Below are 20,520 nucleotides of genomic sequence, written 5' to 3'. Positions count from 1 at the left end.
GACCCATTTCTTTAACAATAATATGTTTTATAAATGAGTCTATATTATTCCGAATGCCAGCATATAGTTAATGTTTTATGTTTCTCCATTACCCTTTCAGCACTCTTAATTTCATGGTTAGACTTGTATTTTCCCCAACCTTTCACTTACTTAGAGAATTAAGAAATCTATTCTTTTGATTCACGGAAAACCTATCTTGGCAGAATGTATGCTGTGAAGAGTTTTGTTGTTGATGTTCTGTTTTTTGTTTCCCTCTTTCAACCCCCAGTCAGCAGCAGTGGTTGTAACATAACCTCTTTCTGCATTCTTACCAATTCTGCTTGTCACCAGTGACATGACTTTTTCCCAGAATGCCAGTTGGATTAAGGGTTCAGTCTGTGGTCATGGAGCATGGTGGATTTAAGCAGCACTCAAATAAAGGTCATGAGAAGCCAGAAAGGTCTGGCTCTGGCACTTTACTGCCTGCCTGACTTTGGATAAATTACTTAATCTCAGTTTCTTCTACTGTAGGATAGGGATAATAATGATCCAACCCCCTTTTTCATGGTGGTTAAATATTATACTAGGGTAACTACAGCACTTAGCATATTGTCTGACATGTAGTAAGACCCAATAAGTGTTAACTAGTATTATTACTGGGAACAGAACTAGAGAAAATACTTAGAATCCTTTAAGATGCATGCTATTCCATCCCCTCCCCACGAAGACTCACCAGTATAGTCCTTTTTTTCTGCAGCAGTGATAGAATAGAATTTTTTCTGCAGATGATAGAATAATAGCCATCACCTGCATCACCTTCCTAATCAGTTTCCTCCCGGCATCTTAACTCTGTTTTCATAAGCCAAATTTCACTACCTTTGTGCTAATGACTAAGAGATAACTTGCTTACGCTTCTGTAACAAATGACAAGTGTAAACTACCCCAACTCGGAAACTATTTTTGTTGTTAGTGTCTCTTTGTTGCTGTCCCACATTTACAGTGCTGTTTTTGGATACATTAGTAATCAGAATACTCACAAATGCTAATTGATTGTCATCCTTTTAAAAACAAGGTAAGGGCTTCCCTGGTGGCTCGGTGGTTGAGAGTCCGCCTGCCGATGCGGGGGACACGGGTTTGTGCCCCGGTCTGGGAAGATCCCACATGCCGCGGAGCAGCTGGGCCCGTGAGCCATGGCCGCTGAGCCTGTGCGTCCGGAGCCTGTGCTCTGCAACGGGAAAGGCCACAACAGTGAGAGGCCCCGCGTACAGCAAAAAAAAAAAAAAAACAAACAAAAAACAAGATAAACGTTATCTATGATTGGGCCTGGAAGGGAATCTAAAGGTCGTCTCAGGTTTGGCTCCTAGCACAGTGCCCTCCTACTCTGAGTAAATGTTCAGCAAAGATCTGTTGACACTTGTCCAACCCCTTCATCTTGGAGTGGAGAAAATCGAGGATCAGAGAAATGAATTGGCAAATTTCTCAGGGCCAAATTCTGGATCTCTGGATGAATCGCTAGCAACACACTCCAACACATATCAAACTGTTACTGAGTCTAAGCGCATACTGCTTGCCGCACGACAGGCCAATAATCAAGAGATGAATGCTTCGGGAAACAACTCTATTCAGAAAGCAATAAACAACTCTATTCAGAAAGCCAGCAAACTAAAAAAGATGATGGGCTTGTGTCCCAAAGAACCATCTTGCCTGAGTTAGAATTCTGGCTTCTTTTATACTAAAAGGGGAGGGAGTAAAGTCAAACCTTTCCTGGTTCCCATCAGCCTCTGGAGGGGATGTATTCATTTCTTCTTCCCTGCCATCGTTCATAGGTGGGCCTGGTCAGAATGTTTCCTGTGAGCTAAACAAAGGTATTTTAGCTAAATGCATATTACCTAGGAGGCAGGGTTCCCAAATATGGGCCATTATGTATAATTTAAGCTTATAGGCAATATCCCTTTAGTGATTAACTTGTAATAGAATACAAAAGATTCTTCCCTATTACAAAACATGCTTTGTGTATTAAGGAATTCCAAGATAAACTACAGGAGTCTTGTCTTTTTTCCTCAGGAGAAGCTTTTTTCCCCTGTGTAAAATTACAAAAACCCTCTCCACCCTTACCCCCAGCACTCCCTATCTCCCTTTCCCACTCTAATTTTCCTCCATAATACCCACCACCTTCTAGCATCCTATATGTTTTATCTAGTTGTTTGTTTAATTGTTGTCTGTCTCTAGGAGCTTTTTCCATGTGCCATTTAATGTTTATTAAGTGTTCAATATATCTTTTTTTTCTGATTAAAAAAATATGAAGTCTTGGCTTTGGCATTTAGTAACAGGTATAGTCCTAACAACATCTCTACCTTTCATCTAACAACTGGAAATAGATTTGGGAGCCAGAAGATGCTACATTAAAACCCTGACTCATCCACTTTATAGCTGAGACCTTCAGATAAGTAATTTCAACACTTGAACTTTGTAAAATGGATTAAGGTGGATCCTTATGTGACTATATAAAATCATTTAGATAGGAGATAAACATATAGAAAAAAAGTAATAAATGTCTTCTATTATTATAAAACCTTTAGACTTCCTGTAGTCAACAGACTTAACTATTAAATAATCCCTGACGTGCCACCTCATTTTCTCACCTGGATTTAGTCATACTGAGCTCTCCACCCGAAATGGCCCTCCACTCCATCTCATTTCAGCCTTTTGAAATCCTACCCTTCTTCTGAGGCTGACTAAAAACTATCTCAGTCTCTCATTCCATTCCCAGCATATATCTCTTAAGTCATTTAACATTGCTTTCTCTTACTCTAATTTATATGGTTGTCTTAGTATCAATGCTATACTGTAAATTTCCCAAGTCAGAAACTGTTCATCTTTGAAACTGCCATATCAACTAATAAATTGTCTCTACCATTTAATTAACTTAATAAGTGTTCAATTAAAAGCAGGCAAGGGAGGTATTTTTTATATTGGATAACTCAGAATTCTTATTGGCTTAACTAATGATTAAATCAACCATAGGGTAAAATTCCTGTTGCTTAAAAATACAGATTGTCAGCAGAAATTTGAATAAGATAAAAATTATAGGAAAGATGGTCCAGGAAGAAGGTAATAAAATCAGAATGTCCCTCAGCCTACACAGCTACAACTGGCAGTCAGTGACTGTGGGTTTTTTTCAGAAGTTGTTATTCCAGGGCCACCAGTGTACATATAGGTGAGTTTAAACTTTAGCAAGAAAAAAAAAAAAAAACACTCACTGTTATTTTAATTTGGATTGATTTGATTTTTGCCCAATTTCAAAACAAGGCTAATTTGAAACTTCCTAAATTCTTAAAAGAATGTATTGCCACAAGGAAGACAGTAAACTGAGTAATGAAAAAGACCAATTATATGCAGTAGAAATTAAACTCTTATATGGACAGAATTGGTAAATCATTTTGATACGATGAATTGTAAGTAATTGTTAATGAAAATTGGAGCATCAGACCTGGTCATCTTGTGATTTCCTATTATTTTTATCTGGAAAAGGAATCTTATAATAAATTGAATGAATATCAAATGAACCGAGTGCATCAAATGTGGGTTAAATATTTCCCTTAAAGAAACAATCATTTTCATGGCCTAAACAGTCACCATTTACTTTATAAATTTTAGAAGAGCAGAATTTGGGAGGTAACCTAGTTTTATTTATACTACAGAACAGAGGCAGAAGGGATCTATGTCTTGAAAAACTCACAAGATAAAACCAGAACCCTGCTTTTTTGAGCTCATGTTATATTAAATCAACTCCAATAAAATTAACCTCAACATTTGCTTATAGACTTTTCTTTACATGGATTTTTAACAGCATACTTAATACATTAGAAAAATAGTCAAAGAGCTTTCCCTTTCTTTACATGCCAAGGTAAATATGTCATAGTCTTTGCTCTTTTATACTTTAAAAGTGAAAATAACCACATGGTTGATTTTTTTTTTTAATTTAGCAGATTCTTTAAAACATTTGTCAAGAGACAGTGGGCTAATAAAGGTTCATTTCTGATTACATCTGTCATCTTCACTGCAGAATGGTTTCTACACATGCCATTTTGTAAAGTAACTTCATTAGAGGTAATATGTACAATATAAGTAAAAAGTTAACACAATTGGATACAACTAATAATGGATTTTAACATTTGTTTATCCAAAATATTTTGCTGATGAAATATGTCTTCGAGAATACACGAGAAATTGCTTACCATGGTTGCCCCGTAGGAGGTGAAGTAGTGCTTAGGAGTAGGGAGCTATGTACTCTTGTATTTTGTTTTTTTGTTTTTTAAAGAAAAAAGTACCCATCATTTTACCATTTAAAACCAAACAACAGCAAAATGTTTTTCAGTGCCATGTGATCATGAGATGTCAGCATTTCCCAACTCAGTTTAATCAATTTACTTAATATGATATTATTGGCATGTGAATTATTTGATAAGAATAAATTTTTTAAATTATTAAATTTTAATTTAAAATTTAATTAAATTTTAAAATTTAAATTTAAAATTAAAATAAATTTTTAAAATTAAATTTTAATTTAAAATTTAAAATTTTTAAAATTATACTAATATGTATTTCATTTCTAATTTAAGTCTCATAATACTGTGGAAGAAGTTAAAGAACCATTTAAAGAACCATTATGGATTTATAAATATCACTGCATGCAACTAGATGATTTCACAGGGAAGAAATTTCAAGGCCAAAATAACTCTATTCTTATGATTTGGAACAGACAAACATTAATTTACTTAACCAACTTATTTAATTTGGGTGCTGAACTTATTTAATTCAGGCCACATTAACTTACTTTCACTAACTTATTTAAGCTAGTTTTAACCAACCTTTTAAATTTAAGCAATGGGGAAATTAAAAAAAAAAAAAATCAGTTCTGGAAACAGATGTGAGCTTTTTGTGTTGGCTCACTGCTTGCTAACAGGGAAAGCTCCTGCAGCTGATCCAAGTTTTTTGAGCCTGGGAGATCCTGGAATGTGTGGTATTTCAAATACAGAAAATGAAGCTCCTAAATATTTTTCTTTGTGAAAGTGATGTGTCAGATGTAGATACATAAATATAATTAGAAATGAAATTCACCTTAGCTAATTCACCCCTCCCCTACCCCATGACATATCTCACAAACCAGAAAACCAAAATCCAGGAAGAAATAAGTGACTTTTCTAGTGATGGCCAGTGGCAGAGCAGGGACTGCAACCCATCAAGGGGCTCATTGTTCTTTTCATTCTAATATATTTATTGAGGATAAGTGGGTGGAGCCTGGTGAGGAATTATGAGCAAACAAAAACCTCTGCTTACAAAACGGAATGGCTATGGTGTCTAAGGCCAAATACCCTGAAATATTCAGTTACTGCCTCTACTCAACTTGAATTTGACTCCATAGGCAGGAGGTAATCTCTGGGGAGAAAGGAATATGTATCTGACTGCTTGGGATACTTTATTTTTTCTTCCTACATGCTTTATTTTTCTTCTAGACTTTTGAGCATCATTAACAACGTTTTAGATAGTCAAAGGGAAACCTTGTATTGCATGCAAACGTTTGTCACATCAGACATTGTTCCTGGCTTCACAAAGTAGCAGCTAGATGCATGTTGCTTTCCAGAAAGTGGAGTAACCAATACTAAGCGAATCCACTGCAAACATCCAGGAAGATGCTTGAGCCAGGAATTCAAAACCCTCGGTGTCAAGTGTCACCCAAACCTTGACAGATGGGGAATGGAGAAATACTTTCTGGTAAGAACTTCAAGATTTCTGCTTCTGTCTTTTCTAGGATCATCCGCTTATACTTCGAACATTACAAAACATTCCCCTGCAGAAAGAATAAAACTCTATTGTTGAGGATGACAATTTATTAATGTCAGAAAATGGCTGTGCGAGTTATAAACAATATTCACATCCCGATGCCTTTTTTATTCCAAAATTTGTTAATCCGCTTCAGGCATTTAACAGACTGGGTGTGTATACATCAACAGATGCGATGGGCGTTTCTGTGATTACAGCTCAGTTTCATTTTCCTCTTGGGCCTTTTCTTAAGCGTCCACATTTCCCACAGTAAACATGTATGTAGCTGGAGGAAAGTTACATGCTGTATATTTTTGAAACTCTTGGAGAAGTGAAGGGCCGTTATTTCCTGCCGGCTAGTGTCCTCCTTTTCTTGCTTCACAAACAAAACCCGGATGTGACTTGGGGGGAAAAAAATGGAACAAAAGTAAAACTTTTGTTGTTTCTGCAGGAAAGTGGGCTCGCTCAACTCCAACCCTTTGGCCCCAGCCCAGGCCGGTCTCCCGCGGGCGTGGCAGGGTCGGGAGCCGGGGCGGGCCCGGCCAGCATCCCCGCGGGAGACCGCACAGCGCAGCGCGCAGCCTCTCTGCGTCCTTGGGCCCCCTCGCAAATTCAACCCTCCCCGGGCTCCCGGGGGCAGGCCTCCTGGGGTTGTGGAGATCTGAGAAAAAGAGCAGGGGTTTTAAGATCCTGGGACGCTAGGCAGGGCTGGCGTGAGGGGAAGTCGTCGGGGCGGTGGGGGAGGCTGTCACCTCCTGCGCTGGCCGGGTGCGCAGGCAACGTAGTTAGTTCGGGACGCGCCCTGGTTTGCGGCACGTCCAGCCGCCCCACTTCCACAGCTGTCCCTGCGCCCAGTCTGGGGCGAAAATGCCGGCCCTTCACATCGAAGATTTGCCAGAAAAGGAAAAGCTGAAGATGGAAGTTGAGCAACTTCGCAAAGAAGTCAAGTTGCAGAGACAACAGGTAAGTTGGATGTCCCAGAATATTTCCTTCTCTGAAATGAACCAAAGTCAGCTTTTCCTAGTTTGTTGCAGTAAAACAGTTTTTGGCTCGGGGGGGTGGGGGGCGGGGGTTGGGGTTTTGTTTTGGGTTTTTGTTTTTGTTTTTTTTTTCCTTTTTTCTGCAGCTTCTTTTGAAGAAGGGCTTTGGTGGTGCTTGGGAACTGCCAGCTGATGTGGGGAAATCACAGGAGGTAAAGGAGAGAGCAAGGATCTCATGAGTAATTTTAAAGCCAAATATTTGAGAATGAGGGGAACAGACAAGAAATTCTGCCTGCTGTTAGTTGGTTTTAAAAACTACTCAAGCTGTAGGGAAAAGGCAGATGGCTACTTAGTTCCTTGATCTTTTTCATAATGGGAAAGAACAGTATTTAAAGGGTTTTTTAAAAAAATCACAATGTAAGTCTTGAATTACCTAGTTTTGAGTTTCATCAGGGCTCTCTAGGAAGTGTGTGATGAACAGTCCACTGGGGCTTGGGAGCAAAACATTACAGTATCTATCTTTATTTATTTGTAAATCTCATCCCTTTATAATTTCCACTTTATGTTTTGTAAGTATGTGCAATGAACTCATACCTATACAGTAGTATCTGTATTTATTTATGAACAAATAATTATACTGCATACAAAAGTTCTTTTTTGTGATCATGATTAGAAATTTTAGAGACCACTGAAGTGGATTACAAATTCTGTTAGAACATATGTCCCAGTGTTCAGAAGTCTCCACTGAAATTTGTTGGAGACTTTGTAATTTTTACTTTAAGTTTTTACTGGGAATACAGGCCTTCGTTTCTTCCCTTTTTCCTCAATCAGGCAACCTGTAGTCCAGGAATAGGTTTTTGGATAGATAATTTTTTAAGGGAAAAATAGTCCTTTCTCCCCAACAAGAAACATAGTCCCTTCTCCCCAGCAAGAAAAATTTAAACTGATTTTATTTCTCTATGGTCTAATACTAGAAAAAGGTAAGGAAAAAATGGAAAGGAAGTAGGTATGGTTAATACGTTCACTTACCTTCCTGCTCTAGTTATGGTAAATCTGTTCATAACAAGAGTCTTGTTACTCAGAAGGCACGTTTTGAGTGATGTTTGGAATGTGCAGGCTTTTTTGTGTTTTACTCTTTATACATTTCTTTTCTCAAATTTAATCTGTAACTTCCAAATCCCTAGTCTTCCAGGATTTTGAAGTTCACAGTCCTTTTTGTACATGTTGAAAGTTTCTGTGGCTTATTAATACTGCTGTGTTTAAAGGCAAAACCAAAGTTCCAGGACCCAGTGCATAGGATTGTTTCTTGAAACTTTAAGGGATCCATTTTGTGGATGGCAAAGCCCACAGCTGGGCATCTGTTGATCACTTAGATTTTTTTCACGCATTGAACCTCAGAGGTTACAAATTAAACAGAGTTGCATATATTGAAGTTGAAATATCTTAATATTTGGTATCACTATGCAGAACTTATAGGGAAAAAAAGAGACAAGTGTCTTCCAGTTATCAAGCTTCAAATTAGAAATTGGGCAGGGGCCTGGATGCAGCTGACTGTGTGGAAGTTAAAGGTATCCTTCATTAGCCTTTCCTCCCTGCCAGCTCCCTCCACTCCTTAGGACACACCCTGCTGGATTGGCTTTTCAGTTCCAGAAACCCCAAGTCTGTGCCAGAGGGAGAGAAAGCTTCAGGGATAACCTTAGAGGGTAGAGGGAGAGGCATCTACGTCCTAATAATAAGATTCCAGCATTTTATTATGCACTTTGAATTATAGAGTCTTAGTGCTAGAAAAACATTATGGCTCTTAGAGATCATTCAACCCACTCACTTTTAAGGATTAAAAAACCTGAATCCTGAGGAGGCTAACCAGCCTTTTATTTAAGACCCCAGAAATAATGATAGAGCTGTTATGAAAACACTAAAACACATATCTTCTTGATGCCCAGTCCACTATTCTGTCAATAAATTGTTCACTTCTGAGCCGTGTACTCTGCTCAGGCCAAGGATACAAAATACACAGTCTGAATTCTGGCTCTAGCTAGTTGTTGTTCAAACATATCCTCTTGACTGTGGAAGGAAATGCATCAGAGAAGTCATTATTCACTTCCGGAGGTTACACATCTTTTTGGAAACCTAATGAAGAAGCCTCTCTAAGAACAGATACAATTTGGGGAAACATGAGTCTTATCCACAAATTTCTCTGTGGCCACAGAGCCCAGCTTATGGACACTTACATCATCACCTCTGAGAATTCACTTAAAATGCCCGCACAATGAATGTCAGCAGTGATTGACAGCAAATGTTACCTGAGAGAACGAACGGTACTTGTAAAGATTTGTAAAGATTTTATTTTGCCACATTTTAACTGTATCACCTAGGCCTCCACCCTGACGTGCCAAGAATCTTTGAGGTGTGGGAGTAAAACACTAAATTTTTTATTAAAAAAAATTTTTAATTGTGGTATAATAGACATGAAACATTATGTTAATTTTAGACATATAACATAGTGATTTGATATGTGTATATATTGCAAAATGATATATTTTTGGCTAGTTTAGAATCTCATCTTTTAATAATTTCTAGTTTATATTTTATGATTATACATGATGTATTAACACAGTAGTAACTGCACTTAGTTATAAGTAAATAATTATTTACATTTTGGGATACATATGCAAACATTTTTTAGTGATCAACATTAAAACGGTTTGAAGATTTCTAATCTAGATTACAAAATCAATGGGAACATTTGCCTAGTTTTAAGAGGACTCCACTGGAATTTTCTGGAACTTCTCTAATTTTTACTTCTAATTTCTTACTACTAATGCAGGCCTTCATGAAGACAGTAATCCTTTTTTTTTTTCTTTCTTGTTTATTCCCCTCCCTTTTTTAAAAATCAGTCTTACAAACTGTCTCTTTTGAATGGAGTTTTTGAAGACACTATTCAATCCTTCCTCCATTCAGAAAAAGTTTAAACTACTTATATAAACACAAGCCTCAGATAAGCCTACTAAGCCTCCGATAAGTCTTTTCTTATGATCAGTTCTGAGCAGAAACATGGGGTGGGGATGGGGGTGACTTTTGGACAACATTAGCCTCTCCGGAGTCAGACTTTCTTCAATGCTTCTATCATTTTATGAAATTGCAGAACCTGGCACATACCCAGTAAGTGAGACTTTTTGCAGGTCACACCCCCAAACATTTGGGGAGTATCTACTATTGCATCTGTTCATTAGTGTGCAAAATTGAAAGTGGAGTATGTTTCAGTTCCTAAAATATGGTGGACACGTCATAATTGTATTTCAGCAGAGGAAGGAAATCATGAGGCATAGTGGATAGAAAATGCTGGTGGTAATTTTTTTCTTTTAGCAGCTTTATTGGAGTATAATTGCTTTACAACGGTGTGTTAGTTTCTGCTGTATAACAAAGTGAATCAGCTATACATATACATATATCCCCATATCTCCTCCCTCTTGTGTCTTCCTCCCACCCTCCCTATCCCACCCCTCTAGGTGGTCACAAAGCACCGAGCTGATCTCCCTGTGCTATGAGGCTGCTTCCCACTAGCTATCTATTTTACATTTGGTAGTGTATATATGTCCATGCCACTCTCTCACTTGGTCCCAGTTTACCCTTCCCCCTCCCCGTGTCCTCAAGTCCATTTGGAGGTAATTTTTTTAATACAGTGACTTTCAAACTTTTTTGACCCTGACCATAGTAAGAAATATATTTTACTTAGACTGTATCATTCATATATATTATATAGGCTCTGTGCTGTACTCTAATATTTTTATTCTATTCTATTTCATTTAAAAACTTCTGGTTGTACCCAATTATATTAATTTCACTGAAGGGTGGTGACAAAGTTTGAACAATCCTGACCTGATTCATTCTTTCTTTCCTTTCTTTTTCTCCTTAAGGTGTCTAAATGTTCTGAAGAAATAAAGAACTATATTGAAGAACGTTCTGGAGAAGATCCTCTGGTGAAAGGAATTCCAGAAGACAAGAATCCCTTTAAAGAAAAAGGCAGCTGCATTATTTCATAAATAACTCTGGGGAGAAACTTCCTCCTCAGTGGAAGAAGTAGTTTGTTGTAGTTTTCTGAAATAAAACCGACATGCCTTTTAAAGAAGGAACAACAAAATTTAAAGGAGACTTTCTTAAGTGCTCACAGAGATATGGTTTTGTCTGAAAGCTATGTGCTTCTCATCTTGCGCACTACACACCCCTTTTAAGAGGACAGAGAGTATCAAATGTACGATTATGGGAATAAGGACATCACTTGTGCATGACTCACCTCTTTCAGTATATTGCTTGATGCCTCAAATAAAGTTTTATCTCTGGAAAATGAGTGTGGGTGATTTAAGAAGGCTGTTGTTTTGGGGGATTTTTTGTTTGTTTGTTTGTTTTGCATTACCTTTTATACTTCTCCCATAACCTTTTGGGTGTTTGGGACCTGTATCTAAAGATTAGGTGGTTTGATAAATCAGGTCTCAGATCCAGCTCTCTCTGCTTCAAATCTCAGGAGGTTTACAGCACTGAGTTCTGACTCCTGGAATGTTTTCATCTAACATTAACTATTAGGGAACTGAGTGAGCAGAGTTCCTAAAGTTGATGGAGTCAGATTATTTGAGTCAGGAACCAGGCCAAGCCACGTCTACACTAGCACTTCCCGGTTTATGTCATACAGATTTTGTTCAGAGTGTTTCTACGATAGTGGCCTGGAGAAAGGGAGTGGGCTGGGAATCAGGAGGACCCCCTGGGGGCCAGCGCTGGTCTGTCCTCCCGCAGGGAGCCGCATCTCCAACGTGATTGCCAGGCCTTGGCGTGGCGACCCTCCAGTTCTGTGGCATTGGGCACTGGCACAGATGCTTAGCTCTGCGCCTGTGCCTACCAGCCTCTTCCAGCAGGCCCGGGCCAAGCTCGCCTCCTTTCTTTCTCCAAAGGGACAAATTAACCTTTTGCCACTTTCTAAAATTAGCTTGCCTTATTTCTCATTGCTTCGTTGGAATTCTTCATGTATTCTGGCCACTCATCCTTTGCAGGTGAAAGGTGTTGTGAATACTTTCTCCCGATTCACAGCTTAACTTTTCACCATGGGATCCTAGCTACAGAAGTTTTAGCCTGAGGATGCAGCACGCCAAAGTATATGGCCTGGCCCCAAAGATATCTCGGAAAAGCTGTGGACCAAGATTGTAAGGGTTCTGCTGGGTATGTAGGTGTGGGACGTATGGTCAGGCCACTCAAGATGGCTGTTCCCTTGCTCTGTGTACATCCGCTGCCAGACCAGGGCCTGCTTCACCTACATCCTATTCAGGGTACTGACTGACCTTCCTATGCCCTTGCCCCAGGCCCCAGCTGGTGATTGTTATCAGCAAAGGGGTTGTGAGGGGCGTGCACCTCTACTGGTTTCCCTGGTAACTAATGAGCCGGCCTGACGTCAATTCCCCTATAACTGGTAACCTCTCCCAGCACACCCTCTACCGGCCCCTCCCCACACGCCCTTCCCCGGAGCGAAGACTGCCGTCGCGTCGCGCGTCCTGCCTGCAGTCCGCAGTATCCGGTGAGGTGTCACTCCAGGACCGTGCTTCAGACATGTAAGCTCCCCCGTTCTTTAAACCATTGATGTCTCTGTTGCTGGGAAAAAACAAACAAAAAAACCAACAACAAAGTATATGGCCTGCTCAAGTCTTTCATGAAGGCACCGGCAGCACGACCTCAAAGAAAAGGACCTTTCTTCCTTTCTTTGAGCATTTTTCCCCTCTCGCTCTGTTTTTTTGGATGCAGATTGCGCCAGGTTAAAGTGAAAAGAAAGACGAGCAAAACCGTGACAGGTTAGCTCCAGCTGAAATGGGTTTAGTTACTAACTTGCCCTGCAATTTTCAGTGTGGCATGGAAGCCCAGGTTTCTCCTCAAGGAGGCCTTTTCTCCTGCTTATATGCATAGGTGTACCTTATTAAACCAGAGAGGTGCCCGTGACCTCTAGTAGCTTCCTAAAGTATATCAGCATCCTGCTTCCGAAATTACCTTCCTTCCCCTCTCAGAGAAGGAACAAGATACCCCAGGCCTTTGAAAGAGCAGGTTATAGCAAACCAAGAGCTGGAACGATTTCCTTCAGTTTCCTGCGTTTTTTCCAAGTGTTGACGTCAATTGGGATTACTGGGAGCCCAGGGATAATTTTATCCCAAAGCATGATCAACTCCATGGTAGAGTTTAAAAAAGTAAAGATATTTTTTCCAACAACCATAGTACAATTAGTATTGCTACTATTAGTTATTTAACATTTAAGGTGGCATGGGATTAGTACCTTGGTGCTTGAAAAGTTTTACTTTAATGAGCTGTTTCATTTCTTTCAAGTCATAAGGTTTTCTTCTGTTGTATAGGGAAGCAAACATCTGGTATTCTGGTTATTGGGAAGGTAGGTCAAATCATTTGTTTCCTTCAAGGAGGGCCAAGTCAGCACCTGTATCCCCTCACTTCTTGAGAGTTGTGGATTACAAGGCTGATGCTGAATTTCTATGAGTCACATTCACCTATTCAGTCATGTATGCCTCCAAGTCCTAACGTTTGCTTTTCATGTACTTTCAACTGTATGACAAATTAGTCAGCCCACTTCAGTTTTTTTCCTTAATAAATATCCAATCTCACAGATGTTTCTACTAAATCTAATTATGTTTTTTTCTCACTGTTTCATCATAGTAAATCAGCAAACCTGTAGAATTGTAATAAAATCCTCTTGATTTTAGAGTGTTCAGCTGCTAAAAATGTATTAGCTTACATTAGGAAGAAAATGAAAAAATATGGTAACCGTGTATTTGGATATATTGTAAAAGTAACCTTCAAGTAAGTGGGAATTTGTTAAGTAGAATTTAAATCATGGGTTTAATTTCTTCCCACATATCTAGTTCTGTAATCATTCAGTATCTGATTAAATCGTTACTGTGCTTTGTGCTTTGAGACTTAGATTCTATGAACTCATTAGTAAAATTGGTTTTTCTGTTTCTAGGCAGAATTAACAATATGAAGCTTACCCATACTTGGTATTTCAAGACAATTTGTTTTGTATATTGGTTGCAAACTGGTATCTCATTATTTCTAAATTTGCACTTCCTTGATTTCCTGTGATTTTTGCAGTCAGATTTTCATGTACCTGTTGACCATCTTCACCTATTTCACTCTCTCAACACCCCACCTCTAGCAACCACCAGTTTCCTGTATCAATGAGTTTGCTTTTCTTTTCTTTTCCTTTTTTTTTTAGATTCCACATATACATGAGATCATATGGTATTTATCTTTGTCTGTCTGACTTATATCACTAAACATAATACCCTCAAGGTCCATCCATGTTGTTACATGGTAAGATTTCTTTCCTTTGATATGGCTGAATATTAATTTCATTGTATATCTATAACACAATTTCTTCATCCATTCATCCATCAGTGGACACTTAGATTGTTTCCATATCTTGCCTATGGTAAATAATGATGCAGTGAACACAGGAATGCATATATTTTTAGAAGCTTATGTTTTCATTTTCTTTGGATAAATACCCAGAAGTGGAATTGCTGGATCATATGGAAATTCTATTTTAAATTTTTGATGAAGCTCTGTACAATTTGCACCAATTTACATTCCCACCAACAGTGCACAAGGGTCCCTTTTTCTGCACATCCTCGCCAACACTGTTGTTGCTGGTCTTTTTGATAATAGCCATTCTAACAGGTGTAGGTGATCTATCAGTGTGGTTTTGATTTGCATTTGCCTGATGATTAGTCATGTTGAGCACATTATATTATACCTATTTGCATCTGCTTTTATTTGTTTAAATAAACTTTGGACGTTTGTACAGGGAACTAATAAAAATTGCTACGTGTTAGGGCCCATGTTGGGTACAGTCAGGTGGGAAAGGATGAGATGGAGATTTCTCATTGTATATTTGTGTATAAAGTTTTGATTTGGGGATCTTGCAAATATATTATCTAGTTTAAAAATAAAAGTAATTTAAAAGTAGAGCAAAATTCATATTTCTATGTATAGCCTTTTGAAAGTAAGTATATTTGGGTATTAATATCATATGAATCAGTAATAAGTTTGTATAGTTTACAGGATATGACTAATCATCATAGAGTTTGATCTGTTAAGCTTATCCCACCAAGTAAGACAAATATATTGAGTCAGTAGTAGTTATACTCCACCTATATCTCTTCTAATTGAGTCTTAGAAGGATGATGATCAATGAGAAGTAAGCCCCTATTTCTATTAGAACAGTCTAGGAGAGCAGGGACCAGTGAGAAGATATCTTTGATTTAATAGAAGGAGTGGGAAGATCACAGAAGGAAAGTGCTGGGGGCCCTCTCCTGTTAGGGTGAAACCTCATACCGTACTCTGTGCCTTGAGCTGTCCTAACCAGGGAAGACCAGGACATCCTCAGCGCCTTTTCCAGTCAAGCTACACTCAGTCTGAAGGGAGGAATCCACAGACCATTAAAAACCATTCACTGACACTGGGAGAATGTAGAGCCTCACTGATGCCATTGCTTCCTTTTCCTTTTGGCTCACGCACGCATTAAATGATGACCTCTTTTTCTTTGAACAAGGAATAAAATCTAATATTAAAGAGTACATAATTTCATTGAACATGAAAATGGACAGGGAGGGATTAAAATAGGTGGCTTATAAATTTCAGAAATTGCCTCCAAAGTTATTGTGCAAAAGTTACACTTAAAATGAAGGAAATAGATCCTTGTAAAATTCTACAGTCATAAAAAATAATCCATATTAACAAATATGTAAAGGTATGTATGCATTTATTTATTCAACAACAAAAATATTTGGAGCTCCCTCTATGTATAGGGCACTGGTTTAGGCCTAAAGGGTACAGTATTGAATTAGATAAAACCCTTAGGATCATGGAATTTAATTTACAGAAATTATACTTACTCAGATATAGGTGGAAATTACAGAGTATATTATGATCTCTAAGGATAAACAGGAAAGTATGTTTTGTATTTTTCAGTGGTGATGCTGATGATGGCATGATGATGATTACATTTAAATGATTATTATTATTAGTTAATTAATTATTTATTTTTGGCTGTGTTGGATCTTCGTTGCTTTGTGTGGGCTTTCTCTAGTTACGGCGAGCTGGGACTGCTCTTCATTGTGGGGTGCAGTCTTCTCACTACAGTGGGTTCTCTTGTTTCAGGGCACGGGCTCTAGACACGCAGGCTTCAGTAGTTGTGGCATGCGGGGGCTCAGTAGTTGTGGCTTGCAAGCTCTAGAGCGCAGGCCCAGCAGTTGCGGCGCACGGGCTTAGTTGCTCTGTGGCATGTGGGATCTTCCCAGACCAGGGCTCGAACCCGTGTTCCCTGCATTATGATTATGATGATGGTGATAAATGATGATGATGCTGATAGCTTATACATATGAAGTGCTTAATATTTGTCTGACACTGGAGTAAGCTTTTTACATAGATCATGTCTTTCAATTCTCACAAGTACCTTATGTATTGGGTAAATAATTCACTCAAAATCATATAGCTAGTGTAACTAGCAAAACAGAGACTGTGTCTTAAACATTATGCAATTGTACTTTCTTTTAGAAGCCAAAACATATTCAGAGTGAAAAGAATTATTAGCTCAAGAATTTTCCGAGGTGCCTTTTGGCATATGTGTAGCCAGCTACTATAGCCTCAGAAATTTTTGCCCTGTGTATGACATCGAGTTTTATCGTCACTTATTTTAACTTTTCATTTGTTGGTTGATTGGTTGGTTGGTTGATTTTTTTTTGTAATCACAGCCTAGCATAACAATTTTAACTTATCAAAGGGGTGAATTTTGCTTTGTTAAAATCATATCACAACTCTGAATTATTATAACAGTGATGAATTCTAATTATACAATCAAATAGCTTTGCTCTTTTGCTGAAAAATATAATGTCTCAGTTTAGTACCAGAATTTATCTGATAGAAGCTACGTGAATTATGGTAGAGTGCCAAGAAGAGATAAATCAGACTCTATAAAGACTTTCTTGCAAATACCAAAATTATTAGTGATACCCCTAGAGAACTGATACCCCTAAAGAACAGGTACCAAAGAATCTTTTCAAAGAAGTCATCAAATTCAGTCTCTGTAAACTGAGTTTTCTTTAGTAAAGGTAGTTTTAGCTTGTGTCATCTCAGCCTTTTCTTACAGCCAGCCTGAGACAGACGAAGTAAATGGCCTACGTCACAGAGTTGTTTTGGGAATTAATGGGTCTGATTGTCTAGGTTGTGAGTAGAGCTCCTTAAATTCATAAAAAGTCCTCATGTATTGATGATGATCAGTATTTATCAACAAACACCCTCAAATCTCATTTGGAAATAATTCGATTAAATATAAATATATAAAGAATTATCCATCCTACAGACTTGGCGTAGTTACTCCGACTTTCACAGCTCTGATGGGCACAGTACAGAGAAGGAAGGGGAAGGAGTTGGTCTTGCCTTGTTGGGTGTTTTGGAATAGTATTAAAGCCTGGATGTGTCTCAATCTAAGGGAGACAAAGAAGAAAGGAGAGAAACATTTAAAGCGATATTAAATATTTTGAAAACATCATCTAAAAACTCTGATAAATACTGATATAGTTCACTGATTACTTAAGAACAGTTCAAAGACCATTGTTGCTAAATGTTTCCTTTTTATAACTAAAGTCATGTATTAACGAGGAACATACAACGAGGATGCACTTGCTCTTTAATTGCCCATGTCCAGACTTGCCTTTTCTTTTATTGTTTTAAGTAATTGTTGGAAGATTGGGTTTTCAACTGATCCTTATTTACATATATTATTTTAATATAAAAACAGATATAAGGTAGAATAAATTAATATTTGGACTTTTCCATTTGGAGCCGGGAGTCATTCAAACATTTAAAAACCATTCATTTTAATTTGATTTGACAAACGGATTAAGGGCCTGTAAACATGATACTCTATGGACAAGTTCTGCCAACATTTTGCCTGCATTCTAGGAATTGGCAGTCGAGACAAATGGTGGTGACAGTTATCAAGTTTACTTAATGAAGCCAATTTTAGGTGCAAAGTGTAAGTGGATTAAGTGTCTGAGAAAAGGAGGGTAATAAGTGAATGATGAGGGTAAACCTAGGACGTTTTCTACCTTTTCTTCTGGGAACATTTCATGGAAAGAGACACAGTAGCATAAGTGAAGGAAAAGAATTTGTGGTATTAAAGTAAGAGAGAGAAATTCCACTTAGTGAGTTCAGCTTGGCCGACTAAGAAGGCATTTATTAAATTTATATCGCAAGAACAGAAGGAACTTATAGTTAATTGGGTACACTGTCATTGATAGAAAGTCTTTAAAAATGCTTTTCAGTTATTGTGGGCAACAAACTACCCCAAATCCAGTGACTTAAAACAATGCATTTATTATTGTTTCTGAGTTCACCAGTCAATCTATCTGGGCCTGGCTCTGTTGATCTTGGTGGGTGTCACTGATTCATCTGTAGTCAGTTGATGGATCAGCTCCGGGCTGACTAGTCAGTGGGTTTCGGCTAGGGGTTGGCTGTGGCAAAGTTGGTGACTTTCATCCTTTAATAGACTTGCCTGGGCTTGTTGTCAGAGTACAGCAGGGTTCTAAGAGAGTGGAAGCAAAAACAGTGTCTTAAGGCCTAGGGAAAGAACAAGCACACCATCACTTCCACTGCGTTCAGTTGTGCAAAGCAAGACACAAGACAAACTCAGATTCAAAGGAAAGGACAATAGGTGCCCCCTCTTGAATGAGGGAGCTTCAGAGTCACGTGGTAAAGGGCACAGATACAAAGAAGGGCGGAAAGTTGGGGATATTTTACCATCTACCTGCATCATTGGGTGAGGATCTTGGTCTCAGTTTTGGACCGTGGAAGCCAACAGGAACAGCCTAGGGATACAGGGGAAAAGCAGCTCCAGTAGAATAAACTAGAAGGTTTTGGTGCTAAAAGCAAAACATGGGCATGTTTAGGGCACAGACTCAGGCAGTAATTTAAAAAGGTGGGAAGGGGAAGATTAGAAATCTGTATCAAAGTGAATTTGAGAGTTTCAGTAACTTGACAAACCTTCACAGCTGGTGTGGCAAAGCTGAATTGCACTAAGGAGAAGACGAGCAGCCTCTTGAAAATTAATTTTACTAAATCCGTTTACAGACGTACCAATTTCTGGAAAGCGGAAGGTTACGGGTTCTGATTATGTCCTTTTCGCACCTTATGTTAGAGAGTAGAAAGGACCCCTGCGACTTGATCACCTCTTCGAGCAGAGGGGCTCATTTTCAATAGGGTCAAACCCCATGAAGTCACAAGCTTTTATTTCTGTTCCCAACACCGGTCAGTCAGTCTGGTGAGGCTAAAAGCCAATCCTGCTAATATTTCAGAAACTGATATTATTGTGCCACTCCTAGCTCACCCTCTGGGGAAGCCTGCATTTCTTTCTAGTCTCTTCCTAATACTCGGTCTTGGAGGGCTGAGATGAGAGAGATGTCCAGAGTGAATTGGGGTACTCCTCTCCTCCCAAATTTGCTCTTGTTTTAATTCTTCTGAACATTTCATCTGAATGTGGACTTTAGAGGGGCCCCTACTGACATTTCTTTGGGTGTATGTGTTGGAATTTTTTTTCTTGGTACATTTCTCTTATGAAGGCTGAACTCCTTCTCTTTAATACCGATCAGTATTTCTCTGGCTTCTGATGTCTTTGACGGTGCCAGATGTTTCTCACATAACTTCTCATACTTTGCTATAGTTAAAAGGGTGCAGGTTATCTAGAAGGGAAGGAGTTTGCAGATGCTTTTTGAATAGCGAGGAGCACAATCACACATTTGAGAACACAAAAATCATGGGCTTAAACTATCCCCTGGAATCTAATATTTGTGTTGTTATCATGTATTTGTACAAACTACAAAACGGGTAAGTTTATGAATTCATCATACATTGGAATGGATATAAGGCAATATCATAAATGTATTTTCCTGAGGTCACAAATCATGATACTACACTCGATCAGGGGTCGTCAAACTTTTTCTGTAAAGGGCCAGGTGGTAAATATTTTAGCCTTTGCATGCAGTACTATCTCTGTGGCAACTACTCCAATGCTATTTTATAAAAATAAGCAGCAGGCTGTATTTGGCCCACAGGGCCCTGCTCTGAATCACTGTCTTTCAAACTGCACGTTGAGGCCCATTAGTGGTCAATTTAGTGGAAAGTTACCAATATTGTTCATAAAATAAATTCAAACAAACTAGAATATCAGCATACATTCCGTATAGTAAAAGGGTATTTGTCTTATGAAACACGTATATGTTGAAATCAACATGTAAAATTCATTACTTTTTGTAGGTTCCAGTCAACAAAAATTTGAAGGTTGCTGGTCTAGAGTGTTAGAACTGGAAGTCCAGCTTTTGATAGTATAAAGAATTTAACCTCATCCAAAGAGAGGTCTGGCCTTTCCCTACCTACCTCGGGGTGATCTCTAAGCCCTCTGAATGTCCTGCCTGATAAGAGTGTCTGTGTACCTGGGGACTTTGGGCCGTGTCAGACAGTCTAACGGTGTGACTTACGGGGAATCTTTGAGTCATGTGGTATCAGCTTGATCTCTGGAGAGGCTGGAGACAGGACAAGCCATGGGGGCAGTTGATCATGGAGCCCCGACAAAGATTCTGCATATGAAGGCTTTGGTGAGTTTCCCTGCTTGGCAGTACCCAATGCATGTCACACACTGTTT

The 20,520-nt window shown here is 38.7% G+C and overlaps 1 protein-coding gene across 1 annotated transcript; it reads left to right on the top strand.

The window, feature by feature from the left end:
- The first annotated feature begins 6,361 nt into the window (after nt 1–6,361).
- Nucleotides 6,362–11,121, top strand: GNG11 (G protein subunit gamma 11). Its single transcript, XM_060019901.1, has 2 exons — nt 6,362–6,765; nt 10,700–11,121. The coding sequence occupies exons 1-2, from the start codon at nt 6,670–6,672 to the stop codon at nt 10,823–10,825; spliced, it is 222 nt and encodes a 73-aa protein (XP_059875884.1). The 5' UTR covers nt 6,362–6,669; the 3' UTR covers nt 10,826–11,121.
- Nucleotides 11,122–20,520: the final 9,399 nt, after the last annotated feature.

Source organism: Delphinus delphis, chromosome 9, assembly GCF_949987515.2.
Source record: "Delphinus delphis chromosome 9, mDelDel1.2, whole genome shotgun sequence".
NCBI lineage: Eukaryota > Metazoa > Chordata > Mammalia > Artiodactyla > Delphinidae > Delphinus > Delphinus delphis.
The sequence above is the reverse complement of the archived record's forward strand: the minus strand, read 5'-3'. Positions and strand labels throughout refer to the sequence as shown.

Coding starts and splice junctions, on each gene's coding strand:
- GNG11 (XM_060019901.1), top strand. CDS start 6,670: ATGCCGGCCCTTCACATCGAAGATTTGCCAGAAAAGGAAAAGCTGAAG. Junction 6,766..10,699: donor TCAAGTTGCAGAGACAACAG/GTAAGTTGGATG, acceptor TTTCTCCTTAAG/GTGTCTAAATGTTCTGAAGA.